A 19,862-nucleotide genomic window follows, 5' to 3' on the forward strand; every position below is an offset into this window, starting at 1 on the left:
ATTGGGCTTACCCAATCAGATTCTTCGACAGGCTCAATGATGCCTACCGCAAGCATCTTGTCTAGCTCTAAGCGGACCTTCTCCTTATACTTCAAATTTAGATAGTAAGGTATTTGCTTAACTGGCTTCGCGTTAGGATTCAACTTGATCTTCATAACACCTAGGTCTCCTATTATCCCCTTTAGATCCGTAAACTTGGTAGGGAATAAATCCTAGTATTCGTTGAGAAATTCAGCGACCTTATCCACTGTCGCTTCATCCCAGTAATCTCCAATCTTTTCGAATTTGGGCTCTGTCTCCATACCAATGTTTACCTATTTCATCTTTAGTGGCGCATTTATATCAGGATTCTCATTCTGCGGTCCTTCGACCTCGCAGTGACCTTCCATTTCAGTGATGTTAACCTTCCGTGGGTCCTCATATTCTTCTTTAGTGGTTACGTTATAGCATTCAAGTGCATGACTCAACTGAGTAGCCCAATCAGGCTGAATCAGGTCCAAAGGATCATGTAGTATCTTAAAGATTGCTGCTTTTACTTCTTATAGTGCCTCGTCGATGCAGTCAAACATGTCTTCAAAGCTGAATTTCATTATGAATCCCTCATGCAGAATATCCCATTCACCTATACCATGGTGGAGCTCTGTTTCTAAGGACCAGTTCATTGGGATGACATCCAGGGAGTGACAAAACAAGTGCACCCACTCAAGTTGGGGCTTCTCCCCATAAGCCTAAACCCATTTGGCCAATTGCATGCATGGATCATCCTGCCCAACATATTTGTCTATGATTTGTACCTTCGGCTTCCCAAAGAGTGTACTCATCATTCTTCTACACTCACGCCAATCATCAAAGCTACCCTTGTGCATGCCCCATCACCTTGTGGGCATAGCGCACAGTGCCTAGTCCAAATCTTAGAAGCACTACTTCTGTGGTACCTCCCTCTCAAATGCATCCAATAATATATCTACATCATTTAGGCAATCATAAGTGGGTAGATTTCTTACCTCTAACAACACACAATGCAGCGACCGAGTCATCATGTTACAGCTTAGTGTGGTTACTTCATGTAACCGATTCTACTAGCTCTCTAATTCTTCATTAGAGTCCCAGGTGAAGGAACTCTCGCGATCCCATGTAATTTGTCCATCCATTGTTGGATTCACCCAATCTTGGTCTCGCAGTGTTATCTTATAGATACAATCCAAATCGTCATCGCTCTCATAATCATGTACTGGTTTGGTATAGTGCGATCCTTCAGCAGAATCTAGGGGTACTATTATGTGGAGCAATTTCTTCTCAAATATTATCTTTCGCTTCTTTAGGTCGATTACCCCGTTCATATCAGTACCCCAATCAATTCCAAGGAGCACAGGGTAGGGTTGCTATCATCCACAATTTCTATTACTTCAAAGTCAATCAGCGTGCTCACACCTTCAATATCTAGAATCACCCCTTGCAGCTGCCCCATGGGGATGATCTTCTATTGATTCATTATCCTTAGCTGAATTGGAGTTCACTACAGCGCGGGTCTCCCCATCCGTTCCCAAGTCTGCTTTGATAGGACATTCGTGTCTGACCCCGGATCCAAAATAACCTGATCCATTTTGTACTCTCCTATCTGCACGGTCAGCCTCATCTCCCATCCTGTCCTTATTTTATGTTTACCAATCTTTTGTACCACGCGCAGTTCACCCGGAGTGTTTACGGCGCACCTATTTATAAGCTTGTGTAATCCCTTCATAGCCTTGCTATCACACAGTAACTTCATGCAAGTCTCTAGGAAGGTTGTAAGCATAGAAGGGTCCATCTCCTGATCAAGATTATCCTTGCTCCCTGAGATGGAGGCCTCAATGAAGCTCTTCTTTGCTTCCATGAATGTTTCACATGCACACTCCAAATCAAATTCAGCCTCCTTTGCTGGAGGTTTGTGAACCCATGTTCTATCTTCGGGTTGTTTCCCATTATCATCTCTTATTGTGATTCCACTTCGGAGCACTATATTCACATTCGAATCCTCTTCACGAGGCTCAGACCTCATCATCTACAGGTTCTGAGTTAGCTAAGGTGGTAGCGCCCCTTTATCACGTATCCTCACAATCAGCCTAGGATAGTCCTCCATTTCATGATCAAACAAGGTGCAATATTTGCATGACATACGTGTTGGGTTATTGAAATTGCAAGCATAGTATCCTAGTCCTCCGCAATTGTAGTAGATCAACTTTCCCCGACCTCTGCCAGGTCCTCCTCTGCCTCGTTCTCATACGTGCCCCTGAAAGCCCGTCTGTGCCATTCTCACATTTTGGTCAGGGGGCCACGTTTTTGCCTGAACCCTATAGGTAGGCATTCTTTCCATCATCAATTCATAGCTTCTGTAGTTGCACTCATCATGCCCTACCAACCTAAAAAAGTTGTAGAATAGTTTTTGTGGCATTTGTACAAACTTCTATAGCAAATGACAGTTATAAGTGGCATGTTTTCCTACTAATTGACATATAACACACCACAATGCAGGCCCCGTACTTGGTCCTACTTGAGCTTCGAGCCTCAAAGGCATTGGTCCTCCTCCTGCCATATAGTTCACAAAGACCAGGCAATGGTCTTTGTCATGCCCCTGACCCTTGCATTTCAGGCACCATAGCTCTTTGCACACCTCTGGTTGAACAATTCTTTCGTACTTCAAACTTTGCATCGCCAGGAAAAGATTTTTCAACTGCGCATGGATTTGCTGAATCCCCAGATTTGGATCTTGCAGTGGTGTTTCATCCAGAGTCATTGAAATCTCTAAGGCCTCTACCTGAGTCGTTATCTTCTGTTGTGACAGCGCAACCCTTAGGTGTGGTAGGATCGAAGCCACAAACCACTCGCAATGTTGTCTATCTGTTAAGTTCATATTAGCTTCATAAATTTGACACTTCAACCTCTGATCTAATTCCCAAGGTGTCTCACCTGGCTTCATCGTGATTTATTTGAACCCCACAATCGACTGTGCCTCAGATTTAGGCCTATTGAATTCTTTGTTCAGCACAGTCTGGATGTCTGCCACTCCAGTGTTTGGGTTATCATTAGAGTACTTAATGTACCAGGTTAGTGCGTGATCCTGCATCGCACTAACCAGTGTTGCCTTCTTCAAGTGATCATCTATAATTCCTTGAGCTTCCCATAGAGCTTTCACCATGAACCAGAACTAGTCCGAGTCCTCATTTCCCAAGCCTTTAAACAAAGGAAACTTCACTAAATTTTCCATGCTGAACTGTGGTGGAGGTGGGGATGGTAAATGTGAAGTCACAGGTGACGGTGATGAAGTTGCAGGTGGTGTGGGTGGAGGTGGTAGTCACGGGAATTCTTGTCTTATTAACTAAATATCACTTCGCAAAGAAGCCTGCGCTACTCCCTCTTCGTCACCCAATGGAGGTGAAATCAATGGACTATATTCAAGACCCTTTCTTCCTTCGTTCCTGTAATTTTTTTCACTTCACGTAGCTCCAAACATCAAAGTAGCTGCATAACCCATTTTTCACACAATAACATCTTAATCTAGGTATTCAAAGGCTTCAAGTACTTACCTCACGGTTCTTTGAAAAAGAGCCACTCCTCCTCGTTGTAGCTAACTGAGGTGTCGACCGTGAATTTAGTCACAAATCCTCCTATGATGCGATCGAGCCAATGATCGACAGCGCGGACGATCTTATCCTTAGATGCTTCCAATATCTGTACTAACTCTGGAGTCCAAACAATAGGACCGTCAAGTCTCCACCTTCCTTGGCTATCTACTAGCTTCATGAGCCACTCATATAGCTCAACCGAAAAGAAATAAAGAAAGATCTCATGTATTTCTGTATATAGGTACCTATCCATCCACTGTTCCTTGGTCAATCGTAGATTTCTATTCTCCTGCGCCGCGAATTCGTGGATCTTCCTATCCAACCAGTCTCTGACCTCTTTCTTAGTTGGATTCCAGTGATATGACATCACACATCTATTATGCAGATACCGGTCCCGACAATGGAACCATTTTTTGGCTTGGTGGGGTTTGACCCAGGTTCAGCGTTAGTTAGCCAAACAAATCCCTACACTACTAGCCCTTTCGACATTCGAAGTAGTATGCGGGGATGTTGTAACCAAGTTTTTGCACCTTGAGATGGTCGTGATGTCAGTTTATTCCTTCCATTCCTGCTTTCGCACAGGTCGTTGAGTTCTAGGGCTCTATCTCTCTAGCCCCTTACTCCATGCCTCAATATCTCCACGAAGGGGTACAACTAACCTTCGCACAACCCTAACCTTCAGTTCAGATACTTTCGTGCTGCTAAGGCAATGTATTGCACAGATTCCCAAGTTATCTTAAGAATCTTACTTATCTTATTAGATAATCACAGTTAGCACTGCATAAACAAATATTCCTATTTGCGTTCAATTATCCAATGTAATTACATACATTCGCGCATCACATAAGTATTTATAAATGAAATTCATACACAATATGACAAGATGCATTAACAGGAAACAAAGACATAGAATTGGTAGAATACTTCTCTTTATTGATATCTTCAGACGATTACAGACTCTATTTGCCCTGCGCACATAACTGCAGGGGTCCGCGCACTCAGCTGCGGACTTCTACCCTAGGCATATGTGTACTCAATTACAGAGCCTCTACCTACGCTATGACCCAAAACTTAGACTTTTCTCCTTATCCTCAAGACTTCATCTACAACTCATGACTCATTATGCCCCCTTAGAGCTTACTTACTTAGCTCTTTTTATACAATCCCATGGTCGCAAACCATGGGTAGATATTTTACAGTCGACTTTACTTTACAAAATAAGGGTGGACAACCCTTTATGAATTATGACACCTTCATGCTCCCCGACCACAAAATGCAGAGACTTTACAACTTTATTACAAAATTTGACCCAAAACATGGGATTTAAGCCCCAAAACTATCCTTGCGGGATCCTGTTCCCAACAGCAGGATCCTTTTGAAGCTCCGCGGCTTGCGCAGATCCCCCTGCTGAAGATGGAAGATTGGGACCTTGCAGATCATGAGAGGTTCCCTCACTTAGTGACAGCTAACTATATGAAGTGCGTCTACTACGTGGACTCGGGTGTCACTTTACTAGAGACGATGGAATGGATCCGCGGTGTGGAGAATTCAGGATTGTTGAACTTGTTGTGGGTGCCCCATTATCACCGCACCCCTATTAACATAGTCTATGTGTGTCAATTACTTACTCTGGTGCACGATGAGTGCTAATGGCTAGGAGGGCCTATACCCATCATTCACATGCTCATCCATATGATCACACACCTGCCATACGAGGGATTGAATCCAACCAAGGCATTTGGTGGAATGACAGGAGAAAAGGATTTGGTAGAAAGGATGAAGAGGGAATTTTCCCTCATGAAAAAGGCACGAGGATACTCAATCAACTCCTTAACGACCTCGCAGTGCAAATTCCCACAAAAATCTTAGTAGGGAAGGTAATGAGGAAGTGTCATGTGAATGAAGTTCTGGCACCTGTGGTCTCCCTAGCTGCACAATGCGCAAAGGGTGTGCTAGGAATTCCTGGCGAATTGCCGTGAGGTCCAGGATGAGACCAAGCCATTCCATTATGCTTGGTTGCTACTCTTCTATTGTGACAGCGCAACCCTTAGGTGTGGTAGGGGTGAAGCCACAAACCACTCGCAATGCTATCCATCTGTTAAGTTCATATTAGCTTCATGGATTTGACACTTCAACCTATGATCTAATTCCCAAGGTGTCTCACTTGGCTTCATTGTGATTTATTTGAACCCCACAATCGACTGTGCCTTAGATTTAGGCCTAATGAATTATTTGTTTGGCGTAGTCTAGATTCTGACACTCCAGCGTTTTGGTTATCATTAGAGTACTTAATATACTAGGTTAGCGTGCGATCCTACAGCACACTAACTAGTGTTTCCTTCTTCAAGTGATCATCTATAATGCCTTGAGCTTCCCATACAACTTTCACAACGAACCAGAACTGTTCCAGATCCTCATTTCCCAAGCCTTTGAACAAAGGCAGCTACACTAAATTTGCCATGCTGAACCGCGGTGGAGGTGGGGGTGGTACATCTGAAGTCGCAAGTGATGGTGGTGGAGTTGGAGGTGGTGTGGGTGGAGGTAGCAGTCGCGAGAATCCTTGTCTTATTAACTGAATAGCACTTCACGGAGAAGCCTGCGCTACTCCCTCTTCATCACCAAATGGAGGTGAAATCAATGGACTATATTCAAGACCCTTTCTTCCTTCGTTCCTATAATTTTTTCAGCTTTGCGTAGCTCTGAACATCAAGGTAGCTGCATAACCCATTTTTCGCACAATAACATGTTAATCTAGATATTCAAAGGCTTCAAGTACTTACCTCACAGTTCTTTGAAAATGTGCCGCTTCACCTCATTGTAGCTGACTGACTTGTCAACCGTGAATTCAGTCAAAAATCCTCCTATGATGCAATTGAGCCAATGATCGACAACGCAGATGATCTTATCCTCAGAGGCTTCCAATATCTGTACTAACTTCGGAGTCCAAACAATAGGACCGTCAAGTCTCCACCTTCCTTGGCTGTCTACTAGCTTCACAATCCACTCGTATAACTCAACCGAAAAGTAATAAAAATATATATCGTGTATTTCTGTATATAGGTACCTATCGAACCATTGTTCCTTGGTTAGTCACAGATTTATATTCTCTTGCGCCGCGAATTCGTGGATCTTCCTATCCAACTAGTCTCTGATCTCTTTCTTAGTTGGATTCCAGTGATATGACATCACATATCTCTTATGTAGATTCTGGTCCTAGCAACGGAACCATTTGTTGGCTTGGTGGGGCCTGACCCAGGTTCAGCGTTAGTTAGCCAAACAAATCCCTACACTATTGGCCCTTTTTTCATCAGCCTGTAGAGCACGAACTGATGTTACACCCAAAGCAGTATGAGGGGATGCTGGAACCAAGTTTCTGCACCTTGAGATGGTCATGATGTCGGTTTATTCCTTCTATTCCTACTTTCACGCAGGTCGGTGAGTTCTAGGGCTCTATCTGTCTAGTCCCTTATTCCGTCCCTCAATATCTCTGCGAAGGGGTATGACTAAACTTCGCACAACCCTAACCTTCAGTTCAGATACTTTTGCGCTTCTAAGGCAACATATTGCATAGATTCTTAAGTTATCTTAATAATCTTACTTATCTTATTAGATAATCATAGTTAGCACCGCGTAAATAGATATTCTTATTTGCATTCAATTATCCAATGTAATTACATACATTCACGCATCACATAATTATTTATAAATGAAATTCATACACAATATGACAAGATGCATTAATAGGAAACAAAGACATAGAATTGGTAGAATACTTCTCTTTATTGATATCTTCAAACGATTATAGACTCTATCTGCCCTGCGCATATAGCTACAGGCACCCGCGCACTCAGCTACGGACTTTTACCCTAGGCCTATGCATACTCAGCTGCAGAGCCTCTACCTATGCTACGACCCAAAACTTAGACTTCTCTCCTTATCCTCAAGACTTCATCTACAACTCATGACTCATTATGCCCCCTTAGAGCTTACTTACTTAGCTCTTTTTATACAATCCCATGGTCCGCAGACCATGGGTAGATCTTTTACAGACAACTTTACTTTACAAAATAAGGGTGGACAACCCTTTATGAATTATGACACCTTCACGCTCTGCGACCACAAAATGCGAAAATTTTACAACTTTATTACAAAATTCAACCCAAAACATGGGCTTTAAGCCCCAAAACTATCCTTGGGGGGTCCCGTTCCCAATAGCAGGTTCCTTTCGAAGGTCTGTGGCTTGCGCAGATCCCCCTACTAAAGATGGAAGATTGGTACCTTGTAGATCATGAGAGGTTCCCTCACTTAGTGACAGCTAACTATATGAAGTGTGTCTACTACATAGACTCGGCGACAATGGAATGGATCCGCGGTGTGGAGAATTCAAGATTGTTGAACTTGTTGTGGGTGCCCCATTATCACCACACCCCTATCAACACAGTCTGTGTGTGCCAATTACTTACTATGGTGCACGATGGGTTCTTATGGCTAGGAGGGCCTATACCCATCACTCACATGCTCATCCATAGGATCACGCACCTGCCATACGAGGGATGGAATCTAACCAAGGCATTTGGCAAAAAGACAGGAGAAAAGGATTTGGTAGAAAGGATGAAGAGGGAATTTGCCCTCGTGAAAAAGGCACGAGGATACTCAATCACCTGCATAAATGACCCCACGGTGAAAATTTCCACACAAATCTTAGCAAGGAAGGTAATGAGGAAGTGTCACAAGGATGAAGTTTCGGCGCCCATGGTCTCCCTAGCCGCACATTGTACGAAGGGTGTGCAGTTCAACTGGTCTAAGTACCTGTTCCAGGAATTCCTTGCGAATTTTCGCGAGGTCTGGGATGAGACCAAGCCATTCCATTATGCTTGGTTGTTTCTCTCCATTGTGTTGGTTGCATGGGAACTACCGGAGGAAATCCAGTTTCCTCTGTTGGAAGAAGCATTATCAGAGGCCACGTAGTTTACCTCCCTATGGGCTACAAAGGACCCCATGCAGATCACAAAAACAAAAATATTCTAGTTTCTAATGTAATCAAGCCTCCAAATGGCCATCAACCAGTGCCCAAAGTTGTCCCCAACCTTGTACATGCATTTGTCAGCTTATGTCATGTTCAAGGCTGACTTCCACTGAGTTTACATTTAGGCATGGTAGGATCTGCAACAGAAATGGCATGACTTTCGATATTTATTCATAGATATAGACATACAAGAGGTAATAAAGCAATGGCTAGTAGAGTGGCGGGCCGCCTCAGACTTGGATGTCAGAACCAGTAACGGCGCAGGAATCTCAGCAGCATAGAAAAAAAAGGATGCATCCAAGCAGGTTGCACAAAAATTGGTCGCACAAAGAAAGAAGGAATTCGTAGAGAAGGCTCAAATGGAGAAAGAGTGTGTTGCTAAGTGGCAGGCTGAGAAAGAGCAGCGCGAGTCAGAGAGAAGTGGAAAATCCCCTTTGCCCAAGACCGAGGAGGAAGAACAGTCCGAAGAAAGGCAGCGAAAGAGATGAGGGGTAGAGCGCCCCATTTTCACTAAAGAAGCGTGGACAGGAGTAGCAGGAAGATCCTTGGAAAAAGAAAAAATTGAACAAGTCGCAGGGTGATCCTATCGTATTGACAGAGGGTGATCTTAATAATATTGGTGAAAAAATATGGGACACTACAATTGAAGTGTTGCAACAGTTTGAGCAACAGTATATGCAGATGTTGGGGAGTGTCCAAAAGGATCTGCACAAGTTGCAGATCCAGGCTAATAGGATACAGGTGGGCACGGGTCAAGCGAGCGCAGCATAAGTGAGCATGGAACTGGGGATAAGTTAGGCTGTGGAATTCATAAGGACCCTAGATCTTCGCACTTTTGCATTACCCGAAGGGTCCCTACACGCAGAGTCAGTTGATGAGCATATCATCTTAAGCACCCTTATGAACATTGGGCTGAACATCATAGTGCTCCCCAATGAGCTTCTTCACGTGCTACAGGCAGGCGTGACAGAGGAATTGAGATCTCAGGAGTAGCGCGCCCTAAATATGATCAATGAATACTGGGTGAACAATGAGAAAATGTTCACTGAGAAAACGCAAGCCTTGAAAGGAAGCGTTGCAAGCATAGAGTTCCCGGCTGGAGTCCCCAGTTGCAGAGGCATGTATAATAGTGCCTGAGCTTCACATTCCAAAGGACGCACAGCCAGATGCTAAGATTAGGAAGTTAGCCACTGGAGTGCACGAGGCAAAGGCAGAGGTTGGACAAGTTCAATTCAAACTCAACATGAAAATAACCGAGTTGTAGTTAAAGTTGTAGCCCACGACTCCTCCCGAGGTCAAGGATTAATGCAGAGCACCCTTAAAAGAAGGGATGGGCACTTTGCATGTCACAACCGCTGACTGCTTGACCTTATTTGAGTAGAAAATTGAGTTGGTGACGACTTTGCAGGAAGACCCAAACCTGCAGACACTAAATACAGAGGTTCAAGAGATGCAGAAACAGTACAACGAAGTCCCGGAAACAACGTGCTCCATTTTCCCAGCACAACGCCTCGCTAAGTTGCAGGAAGGAAAGCAGCTCCTCGTGCAGGTCTAAGCAGCACAAAAGAAGGAGGACCTACTTAAAACCATGTTGGGGTCATGGTTAGATGAATCTTACCAGATCACGACTAACATTCAGGAAAATCTCACCAACTTGCAGCAAATGTAGCAGAGGATGAAGCTAGTTGTAGAAGGACCAGCTACAAAGCGCTGCTTAGGTTGATGTAGTGCAGGTGGAGCTGGGGGATCTTCGTAGCAATATCGTAGCGCCAGCTGAGTGACTCGAGGGTGAGTCACGATCTTTGTGTTGGGGGCCTATTTGGATGGGGTCCCCTTGGTCAGTTTTGGGGTTAAAAACCAAATTTTTGATGTAATTTTTATAAAAAGATGTAAAGCATCTACGATTTGTGGATGTGGAGTCCGTAGGTGATTAGGAATCAAATGGGTTTTAGCCCCTTGTTTATGTAAAGTTGAGTCAGTTTTGAGATACACCCATGGTCTGCAAACCATGGGATTGTATGAAAAAAGTTATAAGTAGGCCTGTCTTAGAGGGTCTAAGGCATAATCTGAGTTGAAATGGGAAAATAGTAGTAACGTCTTAGCACAGACAAGTGGGTTAGGTAGGAGAGAAAGGCTATGCAGTTCAGTGTGCAGAGGCCTAAAGTAGAGTCTGCAGCTGAGTGCACGGACCCCTGCAGCTGAGTGGGCAGGGTAGTTTTGAGTCTGTAACACCATATTGAAGATCAATAAAGAAGATTGTTGAATTCTTCCTGTGTGTATCTGTTTACTTCTGTTTATTTATGGTTGCAATATATGTTGTGGATGAATAATTTATTTATGAAATATTGATCTAATGATGTGTGATTCCATGGAATAAATATTAATAATTGTACGCACTGCATGTTAAGTACTTCTGTGAGGATCGTGATGCATTTCGTTATGCTTATTAAAATACTTAAGTAGATATGCGCAAGCTCAGATCTAGGGTTACTTTCTGATGTGCGCAAGTAGATAATATGATTGTTAAGGGTCCACAAAGACCAATCCTAGACCTTCGCGAAGGTCAAGGGGATGTTTAAATGGAGTTGCAATACCGAGACCTAGGGGCTTATAGATCTGTGCGAATGCAGATCTAGGGCGCTAAAAGACATCATACTAATCTCTGGATGCAGAAACTTGGTTCCAGCATCCCCCCATACTGCTTCAAGTGAGATAGCAGCCTGCACTACGTGGGTTGTTGCTGAAAGGGCTAGTAGTGTAGGGTTTTGTTTGGCATGATTAACTACAAACTTGGATTAGGAACCCCTAAGCCAACAAGCATCATTGGAAATGATGTTGTGATTACTAATCACAACCATGGAATTTATCTACTCTACCCTGATGTAGAAGGGTTCTCTTTCTTCTTTTATCAATACTCTCTTCAGCTCCTTAACCCTGGCCTCCTCATGACTCATCCAATATGCAAGATCCATCAGTTGCAAGTCTCCCAACTTGGCATTGGGATTCCAAACATTCATGTCATTTAAGAAGAGGTTGTGTAGGTAGAATTTAGCTAATTTAGCTATGTCTTGAGGGCTTCTCTTATCACAAAACTCAATGAATTTCTTATAGTCATGGAATGGCATGGTCCTATGTTGTGCTAATGTATTAATCTGGAACTGCATCCATTGGTCTTTGAGGAGAAGTGCATGGGATCTAGGTGGCAGTCTGCATTGAAGTGCCTCCATGGAGAGGCTTGCCATTGTGGCCAATTGGGTCTCCTTTTCTTGCAGTTTCTTCCTCAACCATGATTTTTCTGTCTGTAGTAGTGTTCTCATTGTGTACTCTCTATCCCTTAACTCACTCAATTATTTTCCCATTTCTAATAGATTTTCCTCCATAAGGCCCACATCTTCCACTTTCTTGGACTTGGCAATTTGAATCCATCTATGTGTCCTTCCTCTTTCTACTTCAAGTTCAAATAAGAGAGGGACAACAAATTTATGTGGTATCACTCTTCCTCCTTCGATGAACTTGTAATAGGAGCTCAAATTTGGTTGTGGACTAGGCTCCTGCAGCTCTTGAACATCTCTCTCAAAGGTACTTGGAGAAGCTTCCCCCTATTATAACTATTTTGTTTCCTCTTTGCCCTCTTTTTGTGCCTTCTTCTCTGCCTGTAGCATTTTCTGATCTTCCTATAGCCCTATCTTTGTTTCCTATAGCAGGGTATGTGTTTCTTGTAGCAGGCATTTCCCTTTTCATTGGAGTGTGATAGTTGCCTTGGGCTGCTTAGAGGAGGTTTACCTAGGGACATGCTTTCTTACATAGGTGATGGGAGTCTTTGAGATGGCTCTAGGAGATGTGCCTTTCTCAACCTTCATCTCAATGGCCTCTAGCTCCTCTCTTTTACTTGGTGATTCGTCAATTATCATAAGTGTGTTTGTGGGAGTTTGAGACTTCCCCTGTTTAATTCTAGTACTTTTACTTGTTTTGAAGTAGAGGGGAGTTTGTCTATGCCTTTTCTTATTAGGTTTGATTTGTGTGCTCAAGGAATCTAGGACAACAAATTCCTCATTTTTAGGGTGCTCAAGAGACATATTTCTCTCCTTTGGGGGTACCTCCTCTTCTCTAGGTGCAGTGGTTTTCTCTGGACTTCATTCTTCTTTCCCCTCCTCCTCTTCTTCTTCCTCTTCTACTTCTACCTTTTCCTCCTACTCTTCTTCTGCATCTTCTACCTCTTCTCCTCCACATGAAAGGACCTGAGTCTCAAGGAAACCTTCTCTTTCCATGTCTTTGAATGTGTACCAAAGGACAAGAACTCTTAATTTATTCAAAGCATCTTCCACTATTAATTTGATGAGGCCATGGTGTCCTAAGTTTTGTGGTTTTCCCTCTTTCACCTTCCAGATCATGTCCATGATGGATTGTAAGAGGAAATAAGGCACACTGATTCTTTGGGCCATGGGAAATCTTGCTCGAAATATGACTTCATGGAGCAGTCTGAACTGGTAGCCATTGACTACACTTAGTTTTCCTTCACAAGAGATGAACTTAAGGATGTGGTAGGTCACCTCATCCCAGGGATAGGGGAGGATCTCCCTTTCAACTCCATTTTTATCTTCAATTGGTTGTTCATCATCAGTGAAGAAATTATTCTTAGTAAGGGCACTGTTGGATTTGTCCTCTTTCCTCCACTAGGCCCCTAGGGGAAGTGTTGTCACCCTGCTAATCAGCTCAGGAGTAATGGTAATGGATAATCCTCTCACCACAGTGGTAGCATTGGTTCTCCCTTGAGTATTTAGGGCCATGGAAAACTCATAATTGATATCATTCCCATATCCTTATAGCAACTCAAAGAAGCCTAAACATTTATGCCTCCTAAAAATGTCTATAGCAGGGGGATGAAGGTGGATTCTCTTAGTCTATGTAGGTTCTCTTTTATTGAACCACTCTCCCATCTTCTTCTCTATTTTTAATTAAGTGTAGGAGGGTTTTTCTATGGTAGCCCCATTATGAACTCAAAGGGAAAAGAGGGGTGGAACCTCTAATTAATGAAAATTATGTGTAGCCCTTGTATTTTATAGAAAAAAACTCTTTTAATCCATAAGATGAATGTAATTACTAAGAGATTACAGGGTTCCCCAACCTGCAAATCATGGATAGAAGAATGAGAGGGCCACTTTCCTTTCACTATCACTCCTGGTGTAATGACAATTGAAGACCAAATCGACCCTAGGCAGTGTTTTTGCACCCTTGGAGGCACCCTATTGAAATTTATGTGCTTCTTGTAGCTACATATAGCCTCCTGTACTTCCTGTAGTTGTTTCATGTAGCCTACTACAGTCCCTGTAGTTGTTTCCTCTAGGACTGACAGAGTAGGGTTCAATTCTCTCAATAGCTTCCCAAGTTCTGCCCTACCTCAATGGATTTCAAAATGAACAAAAATGAAAGGAAGTTCAATATTTATTCTATTTGTGGCTAGGGCTTAGAGTGTTGGGATGGCTGGTAGTGGTATGCATTTTCCTCATTTGGATCATTGTCTCACCTTGGGTGATCCTTCTCTCAAGCCTCATAATTAACACCCACTCCCTCTTAACTAATTTTGACTTTGCTCTTAACTGATTTCACTGATGTGACACTCCTATGTTGGATGATGACTAATGGATTACTTTTAGTTCACTAACTACAGGTAGACAAGCTAACTGGCCACCTCCAAATTATATAAAAACCTTCCTTCGACATTCATACATTTTCATTATTTTACACCTAGGGAGAAGCTTAGAGGTTACCATACCTGTGCCTACCTTGTGCTTGATCAATGCATGCTGGAGTGTTGGACCTCTTGTGTTGTTGCTCAGGAAGTTATCTTGTTGTCACTTTTTCCTATGTATACTTTATGTGCTCCTGTGTATTTGCTGATTGATGTTGTTCGTGGGTCCAAGTGCTTTCCTGGTATCCTAGGTGTTGCTTCTTCTACTGTAGAGTCCTACTTGGAATGGAAAGGTGCTCTAGGATGGTGGTACCATCCCCTCAATTTGGATGGGAAGAAGAATTGGGTTTCATATTTATCGTAATAGTGGCACGAGTTGCTATAGGAGATCATGTAGCAGACCCTTTTTTTCTTCTTTTCCAAGGGCTTTTATTCATGGGAGTGGTGAGAAGGATTGTAGGGGTTGAAGGATGAAGTTAGAGTCTTGGTGGGGTAGTGAAGGGTTGTTGAAAAAAATAAAATTTCATCTATCTTTATTTTTGAATTTTTTTTGAATGAGACAAGGCTTAGAGTCAACTTTAAGAAATGGAAATTTGTTTGAATCAGGGATGCATGGATGGCGAGTGAGTGGTTGGATCGAGTGTGAGGAATCTAGCTAGCCTGGGATAGGCCATGCTTGATGATTTTCTTATCAGAACCTCCTTCATGTAGAATTTTAGGACATCATGTAGTCCTACAGGATCTTCCTGTAGCAGTTACAATACATCCTATAGCAAACCATAGAGGGCCTGGAAATGGATTTTTGGGGCCCAAGGATGGGCGAGCATTGTAAGGACGTGGTTGTTATGAATGTTATGGAGTAGATGGAGGGAAAAATGGAATGGAACTTAAGCATTTTTTCCTTGGAGTTCTGCAACTTTCCATTGTCCTCAAAAGCTGCAAAATGACAGAAACTATTTATGGATAGGTTGTAGATCCCCATCATCGCATTTTTCTTTGTTTTTCATTCTCCTTTTTTTTTAGGGACACACAAGCTGCCTCAACGAAGGTTTTCAACTTGCCCATCTACCTTGAGCACCTCAAGGCAGGTTTTCACCAAGGGATCTTTTATTTTTTCTCTTTTTTCACTCCTGGGCTGACTCAAGTAGGTTTTCAACCCAAGATTTGGCATCATATGCTTCATGGAGGTTTGCATCTAGGTCTCTTATTTTTTTTATTTTTTCTCTTTAATTTTTTTTCACAAACAAAAACAATGTTTAGGGATGTTGTGAATTGGAAGTTAGAACATTTCCAATCACATTCACCTCCTTTCTAATGGTGTTGATGAACTGTGCCTTGGATAGAGACTTCCTATAAACCTTCAATTTGTAACTACTGACATGCAAGGGAATCCCTTCCTCATCAATGGTCCTAACTTGAACAACTCCATTGTCATGGCATTTCTCTATCGGGTATGGGACCAACGACCTTGTCATCAATTTTCCTTTGAAGTCCTTGAACCTTGAGTCATATAGAAGAGCCCAATATCCTTATTGAAAGACCTTGTCCTTGATATTATTATCATGCCAAACCCTTATTTGCAATTGAATAACTTCAATGTGTAAGAGGGCTTGCATTATGAATTCATCCAAGCCACTTAACTAGAGTAGTCTCTCCTGTTGTGCCTTTGTAACATCTAAATCCAATTGCGCTACCATTCTCAAGGTATTGTATTCAAACTCAATGGAGAGTAAAGCCTTCTTTCCATAAACTAATTCATAAGGGGTGAAAACAGTAATGGTTTTCCAAGTGGTATTGTAGGCCCAAGTGGCCTCTACTAATATGTCTTCCCAATCCATTATGTTTCTGCTCACAACCTTGGTGAGGATGCCTTCTAGTGCCCTATTAGTGACCTCTACTTGTTCATTGCCCTGAGGATGATAGACTATAGATTTTTTGTGATTGATATGATGCTGCCTTAACAAATTCTCGATCAAATGTGATGTGAATTAAGCCCCCTGATCAGTGACTAGCTCTCTGGGGTACCCAAATTTGTAGAACACACTCTCCCTTAGGAACTCAACCACTTTCTCCTCTGTCACTACCTTGATAGCCTTTGTCTTAGCCTACTTTGTTAAATAGTCAGTGCATACAATTATGTACTTTTTTTCTGCCCTGAGGGTGGATCAATTGGCCTAATGAAATCCATGCCCCGCTTATCAAATGGCTCAAAATCCACCACAGGTTGTAAGGGAATTTCATCCTTGGGAGTAGGTTTCCCCATCCTCTAGCACTAATCACATCGACTGGTGTATCTTCTTTCATTTTGGTGGAGAGTGGGCCAGTAGTAGCCAACTTGTAGAACCTTGAAAATTGTCTTCTTGGCAGCAAAGTGACCTCCACAATGTCCATCATGACATGATAAGAGGATGTCAAAGACCTCCTCTTCCTTGAAGCTTCTCCTCAAGATTTGATATGGCCCTAGCTTAAAGTGATTTCCCCCAATCCAAGTGAAAGGGGCACTCTTCCTTACAATTTCAATATTCTCCTTGGATGATAGATTTGGAGGAAACTCTGTAGAAACTAGGTAGTTAGTTATGTCAGCAAACCATGGAGAGAGAACTAAAATACAAAATAAGTGTTCATCCGGTAGTTGATCATCAACCATCCCTTCCTCACCTACAGGCAAATCAAATCTAGACAAAAAATATTCAACTACATTTTATTTGTTAGATCTAAGACTTTTGTGATCCATAATGTAGATAGATGTCTTTCAGATTAATCACATAATCATGATTTGGTTGACATTTCTAACCAACTAATGTGTTCCATCCTTAGGACAAGGTGAAGAATCAATCGATCTTAAGGAATAAATAGTATGGATGCATCATTTCCTAGAATTAGCTATTGAAAACTAGTCGTTAAATTAGTTAATAAGGTAAGTAGAATATTATTAATTAATAAGGCAAGTACAATATTATTAATTATTAGACATGGGGAGTTGTTTATTAAAAAACTAAAATATATTTGGTTAAAACTAGCAGTTAGGAGAAAATAAAAATAAATGTAAAATAATTAAAATATTATATGTTTGTTTAGAAACTAATTGTTAGGAATAATGTTAATTTTAATAATTAATTAAGGTGTTAAATAATATATATTTATTTAAAACTAGCTTTTATAAAATATCTTAATTAATATTTCAATGAATAAGGTCAATCAAAGTTTATAAATCTATCTATTTTAATGTTTTAATGTTTTAAAATAAATAGATAAAATATATACCTATGGTCAAGGTATAGAGTATAGAAGAATAAGAGGTTACTAATTAAAAATAAAAATTTATATACATATATTACATATATTAAAGGATCTAGTAATAATATTGTGCAAAATAAAAGTTAGAGAAAGACATCAATATTTATAGATTACAGAGCATGAAGGGAAACAAGATAGATACATAAAATGAATAAAAAGGAGGAAAGAAGAAAAAGAATTAAGAAATAAATGAATGAAGAAAACACTAGTACAAATAAAATGACAACTTAAAATACTTAAAAATAAGCTAGAAATAAAAATAACCAGGGAGCAGAGAGAGAGGAATCAAGAAGTGAGATCTGAAATCCAACTCTTACTTAATTTCCAACCATCATCCCTATCAAGATTTTTGGCATGCCTTTCAATCTCAATCGTTTCCCTAAGCTTCCTATGGTGGAAGTGATCTACCTTGGCAATGAATTTGGATTCTTCAATGTATACATGGTGTTTTGTTTCCTCTGCATGCTCGGCTAGGGCTGATGAGTGGGGTCGATTGTGTCTATTATCTACAACATGCTCTTGGATTCTTTATTTAATAGACATACCTATTTCCCCAATATAAGGAATACCACAGGAGCAGGGAACAAGGTAGATGTCCCTCCTGTCATTAGGGTCAATAGGGTATTTAACAGATCCCAAAGAATTCTTAATGGTATGGAGAGGCCTGAACGATGGAGCAACATTAATCTTCCTAAGGATATGGGAAATCCTATTAGTGGTTCCTTGGATATACAGGACATGAACCTTAGAGACAGGATCAACACGAGCAAGTTTAACTCTTGGCACTTTGCATGCCTTGTGAAAGGCCTTGAGGCCTTGAGATATCCTATACCCATTCTTTCTAAAAACCTCAAGAAGATTAGATTTCTCTTGATCAAGGTGGTTGTCAAAAGAGATTCTTAGGGCACGAGTAGAAAGACTACTGAGAACACCGAATTTCTGAGTCGGAAAGTGATGAGAGTTGGCATGGAGATATTTTTCCATGTGAATTTTCTTTCAAAACACTCGGTGACATACGGAACCATCCTCCCTCTTCGAAAGGAGAATTTCAAGGAAGGGAAGGCAACCATTCTCTTCCACCTCCATCATGAACTTGATGGAATCCAATTGAAAATTAAGGTGGTTAAGAAATAGATCCAACTTCTCGCGACCATGAGGCCATATGACACATGTATCATCAACGAACCTCTTCATTGATGATACATGTGTCATCTAGCCTCATGGTCGCGAGAAGTTGGATCTGTTTCTTAACCACCTTAACTCTCAATTAGTTCTCTTCAACCTCCATCGTGAAATTGATGGAATCCAATTGAGAATTAAAGTGGTTAAGAAACATATCCAAATTATCATGACCATGAGGCTAGATGACACATATATCATCAATGAACCTCTTCTCTGATGATACTTGTGTCATCTGGCGTCATGGTCGTGAGAGGTTGGATCTGTTTCTTAACCACCTTAATTCTCAATCGGATTCCATCAAGTTCACGATGAAGGTGGAAGAGAATGGTTGCCTTCCCTTCCTTGAAATTCTCCTTTCTAGGAGGGAGGATGGTTTCGTATGTCACCAAGTGTTTTTAAAGAAAACTCATATGAAACAATATCTCCATGCCATCTCTCATCACTTTCTGGCTCATAAATTCGGTGTTCTCAGCACTCTTGCTACTTGTGCCCTATGAATCTTTGATGATAGCCACCTTGATCAAGAGAAATCTCATCTTCTTGAGGTTTTTAGAAAGAATGGGTATAGAAGATCTCAAATCCTCAAGGCCTTTCACAAGGCATGAAGAGTGCCAAGAGTTAAACTTTCTCGTGTTGATCTTGTCTCTAAGGTTCATCTCCCATATATCCAAGGAACCACTGATAGGATTTCACATATGCTTAAGAAGATAAATGTTGCTTCCTCATTCGGGCGTCTCCATACCATTAAGAATTATCTAGGATCTGTTAAAGACCCTATTGACCCTAAGGATGCGAAGCACGTCTACCTTGTTCCCTGTTCCTGTGGTATTCCCTATATTGGGGAAACAGGTAGGTCTATTAAACACAGAATCCAAGAGAATGTTGCAGATATTAGACACAATCGATCCCACCCATCATCCCTAGCCGAGCACACAAAGAAAAAAAAACGCCATGTCTGCATTGAAGAATCCAAAGTCACTGCCAGGGCTGATCACTTCTTGATTCCTCTCTCTCTGTTCCCTGCTTATTTTTATTTCTAGATTCTTTTTCAATATTTTTAAGTTTT

General features: G+C 41.5%; 1 protein-coding gene across 1 annotated transcript in view; it reads right to left on the bottom strand.

The window, feature by feature from the left end:
* Nucleotides 1-314: 314 nt before the first annotated feature.
* The window catches only part of LOC149166911 (uncharacterized), a 28,899-nt gene continuing 9,351 nt past the window's right edge, over nt 315-19,862 (bottom strand). The window contains exon 2 of the mRNA XM_089430295.1: nt 315-485. Coding sequence (XP_089286421.1) covers nt 315-485 — 171 coding nt within the window. The remainder of the gene's footprint in view (nt 486-19,862) is intronic.

Source organism: Pinus tabuliformis, chromosome 5_1 (assembly GCF_031772625.1).
Source record: "Pinus tabuliformis cultivar Carrire ecotype Pingquan chromosome 5_1, CPIR1, whole genome shotgun sequence".
Taxonomy (NCBI): domain Eukaryota; kingdom Viridiplantae; phylum Streptophyta; class Pinopsida; order Pinales; family Pinaceae; genus Pinus; species Pinus tabuliformis.